The sequence below is a fragment of the Nicotiana tomentosiformis genome, chromosome 2 (genome assembly GCF_000390325.3).
Source record: "Nicotiana tomentosiformis chromosome 2, ASM39032v3, whole genome shotgun sequence".
Classification (NCBI taxonomy): Eukaryota; Viridiplantae; Streptophyta; class Magnoliopsida; order Solanales; family Solanaceae; genus Nicotiana; species Nicotiana tomentosiformis.
This window is the reverse complement of record NC_090813.1, coordinates 133814635-133821617: the sequence shown is the minus strand read 5'-3', so window position 1 is coordinate 133821617 and position 6983 is coordinate 133814635. Positions and strand designations below refer to the sequence as shown.

The window sequence follows — 6983 nt, the reverse complement described above, 5'->3', positions numbered from 1 at the left end:
TGGGTCTTCGTACAGCAAGGACTTGATCTCCTACTTGAAAGGATCTTGGGCGAACTCTTTTATTGAAAGCATGAGATAATCGAGCTTGATAACATTCAAGACTCTGTTGAGCTTCCAACCTCTTCTTATCAAGAGCCTCCAACTCTTCTAGTCGAAGTCGAGCATTTTCTTCATCAGTGATTCCTACTTGAATAGCTAATCATAATGAAGGTATTTGACACTTAAGTGGAAAAACGGCTTCGACTCCATAGACAGTGAATAAAGGGTCGCTTATGTTGGTGTGCAATGAGTTGTCCTGTATGCCCATAGAGCTTCTTCCATATGGTCATGCCAGTATCATTTGGATTTGGAGACTACTTTCTTTAACAAGTTGCATAGAGTCTTTTTGAATGCCTTAGCTAGACCATTGGCAACAACATTGTACATAGAAGAGTTACGATGCTTGAAGCAAAAGAGATCACAAATCTTGTTCATCAACCTATTGTCGAATGGCTTGCCATTATCCGTTATTATGTAACGAGGAATGCCAAAGTGATAGATTTTGGTTACTTGGATGAAACTTGTAACATTTTCCTTCTTTACCTCCTTAAGAGCAACAGCTTCAGCCCATTTTGAGAAGTAGTCAGTTGCAGCCAAGATATATGAGTGTCCGCCAGAGGATTTTGGCAATGGTCCAATAACATCTAGTCCCCAAGAGTCAAATGGCCATGATGCAACAGTCGAATGTAGCACTTCAGGAGGTTGATGAATAAAATTTGTGTGGAACTGGAAAGCATTGCATCTTCGAGCATAGTCCAAGCAATCTTTTACCATCATTGGCCAATAATATCCCATCCTTTTTATATGGAATTAGAGCTTTAGTCCAGACCGATGTGATCCACATACCCCAGAATGCGCTTCTTGCAAAGCTTGGAGTACTTCATCTTCCCCTAAACATTGCAAGAGTACTTCCTCAAATGATCTTCTATATAGAGTGTCTTTGTAGTAAAGGAAGTGAGGTGCACGACGACAGATTTTAGTCATTCTTCTCGGATTTTCTAGGAGTATCCCATAGCTCAAGTAATCTATAATGGGTTGTCGCCATTCTTCCTTCTCTGCCTCAGAAACGTCCACAAGATGCTCGAGTTCATTTGTTTCACCTTCACCCTCATTTGGCGGCGGTACTACCCATTTTTGGCAGATATTAACTTGCGCTTGATCAGGCAGGGTTAACGATGAAGCTAGGGAAGCTAAAGTATCAGCCTTTTATTTTATTTCCTTGGTACATGTTGAATAGTCACGTCACCGACCCACCCCATTAAACTTTTAGCATAATCACGATATGGGCGTAGTTCAGGTTTCTTGACCTCGTAACTACCTAAAAGCTGGTTGATCACCAACTGAGAGTCACCAAATTCTTGTAATTGCAACCGCTTCATTTCGGCAGCCATTTCAAGCCCAAGTATTAATGCTTGATACTCAACAACGTTGTTAGAGAAGAGTTACGTCAACGTAAAAGAGTAGGGCGGGACTTCAACTTGAGAAGTGGCAAATACTACGCCAGCACCAGCTCCTCCGCGATGTGCAGCAGCATCAAAGTACATCTTTCATGGAGGTTGAACTTCAATGATCATTGCGTCCTCATCAGGAAGTTCGTCAGTTAGCTCCCAATCATCAGGTATATGGTGATTTGCCAAAACGTCTACTAACGCTTGTCCTTTTATTGCCTTTTGAGGGATGTACACAATTTCGAATTGTTAAAACTGGAGGTACCATCTTGCTAATCAATAACTAAGGACAGGTTTTGATATCACGAACTTGATTGGATTTGCTCTAGAAACAAGATGGATGACATGAGCTTGAGAGTAGTGTCTTTGACTTTTGGATTGAGAAAACTAATGCCAAACATAACTTTTCGATTGGCGAATAATTCAACTCATTTGGTGTCATTATCCTACTAAAGTAGTAAAGGGAGTTTTCTTTCCCTTCACTATTTTCTTAGGCCAACAGCGCTCCAACAAACCTTTCTTGTGCTAAAATATATAGTATCAATGGCTTTCCAGGTATAGGGGCTGCCAAAACTGGAGGATTCATCAAGTAAGGTTTGATTCTTTCAAAGGGATTGCTACAAGCTTGGTCCCGTTTGAAAGGAACGCCTTTCTTCATCAGGCAACTGAATGGTTGGCACCTCCCAGCTAGGTTTGAGATGAATCTCCTATGGTATGCTATCTTTCCTTGCAGACTTTTCAATTCATGAATATCGTGAGGCTCAGGCATCTTCAAAATGCCATCCACTTTGGCTTGATCAATTTTGATCCCTCGATATCGGACAATGAAACAAAGGAACTTTACAGAAGTAACTCCAAAGGCACATTTCAATGGATTCATCCTAAGTTGGTACCTCCGGAGCAACTCAAACACCATTCTTAAGTCTTTCAAGTGGTCGCTCTTCTCTCTTAATTTTACCACAATGTCATCAATATAGCATTCGACATTCTTGTGGAGAAGATCATCAAAAATATTCTGCATAGCCCTTTGGTAAGTAGCACTAGCGTTCTTCAAGCCAAAGGGCATTACCTTGTAGCAATATATACCTTTGGGGGTATGGAATGCATTAAGCTCTTCATCTTTTAGCGCCATACGAATTTGGTTATAGCCCGATGAACCATCCATAAATAAAATTGCCTCGTACTGAGTAATACCATCGATCATCAGCCATAGAATAGGAAGCGGGAATTCATCTTTGGGACATGCATTGTTGAGATCTCTGAAGTCAACGCACACCCGAATCTGGCCATTCTTCTTCCTTACAGGGATAATACTTGAGAACTATGTTGGGTATTTAACTTCGCGAATAAAGCGAGCATCAATAAGTTTGTTAACTTCACTTTCGATCAAGGGAACCAAGTCCTGCCTAAAGCGCCTTTCGACTTGCTTAACAGGACGAGCGCCATTCTTGACTGCACGATGATGAACTGCTACTTTAGGGTCCAAGCCAGGCATCTCTTTGTAACTAAAAGCAAAGACATCCTTGAACTCCTTGAGTAACTCGATATAAGTGCTTTCTTCATCGATTGCTAGTAAAGCACTTAGGTATGTGGGCCGTGGTTCTTCATTTGTGCCCAAATTAACTTCTTTTAAGGCATCAATCGTTGCCTTCACCCTCTCTTCATGTTTCGGGGGAGCATCTTTTGCATCTTTATCTTCTTGAGTGTCCCCATCATTGAAGGATACATGATAACATGATAAAACATCCTCTAATTTCTCGTCATCCTCCATTAGAGATGAAACACCGTGCTCGCCTTGTGCGGTGACATGATACGAAGAACCCACACTTTCTTCATCTTCATCATGTTATTTAGTGTAGATCACAGTGTATGGCTTCACCTTTAGTACCTCATCACACGAAATCATGACTTTTGTTTGTCGCCTCATTCTAAAAGGAACCAGACTTTGGAAATACTTAGAGATCTTCTGAATTTTGGGCGAAGTGGGTGTTCTTGTATTTCGATAATTTATCTGAAACTTATTCCCTTTCTTTAATGGACCCAATCTCTCAAACACGGAAGTCCTCACAGTTGATTTCCAAGTCGATCAAAGATAGAAGTCTTGTTAGAAGCGACAGATTCATCATCTACGGTGATATAATTGTTGCTCGCCCTTCTTATTGAGATGCGCACTGGCGACAGTTGCTTGTATCCCAAACCTTCACGTGGTTGCCTCGTCGCAGCTTCTGATGGGGGCTTTCCTAATTTTGATGGCTCATTGGGATTGTATCCAACTTTTGCAAATAGCCTGTAAGCGTTAGGATAAAAACCTTCATCTGTTCACTTTATAGGGAATGCCACATTCTGCAAACGATTTTGGGCCACAAACCTTGCAAGTGGCTTTAAGGATAACTTTACTGCCTCAATTCATTTTACTGGAAGAGTTAACTCATTTAGCATGTTAGTTTGGAGTTCAGATGATTCACCTTCATCTTTCTTCCTTTTAGGGACATATTGGAGCGCATGAGTTACTTTCTTGCAATAAGACTCAATATCCCCCCTATAAGATTTATTCGAGTTAGATTGCACCTCTTCAGTAACATCTTTGGCTCTACCCGCAGTCACCTCAACTCTTTTAGTTGTGGGCTCGTCATTCTTGCTTTTCATGACATCATTAGCTTTTAGCTCCTTCACAATGTTGTTCTTCAAGTAGAACTTTGCATCGGTGAATTGTGACTCAGCCTCGGTGAATGGCTCATCATCAGCAACTATATTCTTCTCGACTTCACCCTCGTATTATATTAAACATTGATGGTAGGTAGATGGAACTACTTTATTCTCATGTATCTAAGGCCTTCCAAGCAAGATGTTGTATGAAGTCTTTGCATTGATCACATGCAGCCATGCACTTGATTGCATATCTTCAATGGTGATTCCCAACCTGATAGCACCTATGGCTCTTTTCCCCTCTTGGTTGAATCCTTGAATCATCACACGACTTTCTGAGAGTTCGTTCATGGGAATACCAAGTTCTTTCACAGAACTAATTGGCAAGATATTCACTGAGCATCCTCTATCAACCAAATTTTGATTTACCCTTTCATAGCGCATATAGCCAACCAGGTACAACAGGCAGTTATGAAAAGTGTCACCTAGTAGAATATCGTCATTTGTGAACGTAACTTTTTCCTCACAAGCATTAACTTCTTGAGGAATGAACTCGATGAGCTTTTTAAAAGATGGTGCCGATGGTAGGTCATCACTCTTTTATTCTCCTTTGTCAATATGGAAACAAGAGGCACCAATACCTTCATGGGAAATCTTTGTATGGAACCAACTTGGTAAGAACTCCTCCAAGGTCACTGGATGTCGTGTATTTTAAGGATGGTGCACCTTCACTTTTACTTTCTTCAAATGCTTAACTGGATTCCGTCTGCTTGGTCTTTTAACCATCATTTCCTTGTTTGTTTTTTTATTGATTCATTTCGTGGGCTCCTTTTGTGGCGCCTACGGCGAGTCACCAACGTCCAACCTTCGTCATCATCATGGTCGTCTACTTCAACTTTGTTATTCTACCGTAATTCTTCATCTTTGATTTCCTTTAAACTGCATAGCTCATCTAGACTGAATGAGCCAAAGGTGATAGAAACTTGGTTCGCACTTTCCTTCTCATCTTCAAGCACGATCTTCTTTTCACGGGCCAAGTCCATAACTTTGTCCTTGAAGACAAAGCACTTCTCCAGAGGGTGGCTCACGAGTCGATGGTATTTGCAGTAATTTGGGTCATTCATTTTACCAGCTTTATTTGGCCGCTTTATCTCCAAAAGCTCAATGAGATTTAACTCGAGGAGTTCTTCAAAAATTGTTGGCACATAAGAATCCATAAATGGATACTCCTTATGTTGCATTTCTTTTAGAGTCAACTTTCCACTTGGTTTATCTTGAAAAGAAGTGGATTTCATTTTCTGCTTCTTGCTCACCTGTGAGCTTCTTTGTTTTCAGACCTGGGTGCAAACTTGCTCCATTTACCGACTTCTTGCTTGTCGTTCCCTTTGCGAGGCTCATAGATAAGCAGCCTTTCATTTCCAGCGGAGGCCTTGCTTAACTCCATGTCATAGACACAAGTCGCAAGTTCTTTAAATGTGCTAGGCTTGATACCTTGTAAGATGTAACAGAGTCCCCAATGCATGCCTTGGATGCACATCTCTCTGCTCGAAGCTTCACTAAGCCTGTCTTTATAGTTGAGGCTTGCATTCTCCAACGATTGATAAAGTCGATAGATGGTTCACCCTTTCGTTGACTAGTATTTTTAAGTTCTATCATACTCACAGTATGTCTTGTGCTATAAAAGCGATTGAGGAATTCTTGCTCTAGTTGATCCCAGCTATCAACAGATCTAACCTCGAGGTCTGTGTACCAATCAAAAGCATTTCTTTTTAATGAGCGGACAAACTACTTGACGAGGTAATCTCTATAAGCCCCAGCATTGTTATATATCTCAACAATGTGCGCCACATGTTGCTTTGGATTGCCTTGTCCATCAAACTATTGAAATTTTGGAGGTTGATAGCCAGGACGCAGCTTCAACATATCGATCCTTGAAGTGTACGTCTTTGTGTAGGTAAAGGAGGACTTGGAAGCAACTTCATATTGTTTTTTATAGTCCCTTCAATAAACTCCTTTAGTTGATCGATTGGAATCATCCCTTCCGAAGAGACTGGAATTTCCTTAGTGGATGTAACTTGTCGTGGGGAAGGATCAATCTCTTGAACTTCTGGGAGTTTGCCAGGTGCATGGGTGGATTCTTCTTCCATCAAGACTCCTACCCTGTCTGTTAGCTTGTCAATTCTAGCATCTTGATTTTGCATGCACTTGGTCAAGCCAGCGATTGCTTCTGTCAAGTTTTCCAACTGCTCTACCACAGACGAAGTATTTGTCACCATCACTTGCATGATTGTTGCAGATGATGGGGAGTAGCATGGATTGTCACACAGATCTATTCTCGAATGACTCATGCTATGCGGTGTAAGTGGGGAAGATCCATCACTTGAAATGTCATCATATTCCTTCACAACAGAGTTATTGGATCCGGAGAGGTCAAGCAGAGCTAGAGTTTTTTTGATTTTTTTAGCAATATCGCTTCTTCCTTCGGATACGTTCATAAAGGATCTTGCCCCTTTTGAGGATGAAGATCCTAAAATAGGCAGTGATGCAGATGACACTTGGAGTGCTTGTTGTCCCAAAGATTTTGCTTTGCTCCTCGTAACTGGTCCAAAGCTTCCAAAGGTAACATTGAGGATGCTTTCCACATCAGCATAGAACTTGGAGTTAGCAGCCTTGGTGGATGTTGATCTGGAGTTGATTTTCTTTGAAGCCATTTCGACATTCTTGAACTTTGGTGATTGAAAAGTTGAGATAAGAGGTAGAGATTGTCCCACTAGGCGTTCCAGAATTTGTAGACAATAAATTGCGTCGAAAAAATAAAATCAAGATCGAAAAATATTGCAACAATCATAG

General features: G+C 41.0%; 2 protein-coding genes across 2 annotated transcripts; both read right to left on the bottom strand.

Annotated features, from left to right (window-relative positions):
- Positions 1-849: 849 nt before the first annotated feature.
- Positions 850-1430, bottom strand: LOC138905642 (uncharacterized). Its single transcript, XM_070194164.1, has 2 exons — positions 1358-1430; positions 850-1163 (listed from the first exon to the last, which is right to left on the bottom strand). The coding sequence occupies exons 1-2, from the start codon at positions 1428-1430 to the stop codon at positions 850-852; spliced, it is 387 nt and encodes a 128-aa protein (XP_070050265.1).
- A 1378-nt stretch (positions 1431-2808) lies between these two features.
- On the bottom strand, positions 2809-3258 carry LOC138905641 (uncharacterized). Its single transcript, XM_070194163.1, has one exon. It carries the CDS (start codon positions 3256-3258, stop codon positions 2809-2811), a length of 450 nt encoding a protein of 149 aa, XP_070050264.1.
- Between the last annotated feature and the right edge of the window lie 3725 nt (positions 3259-6983).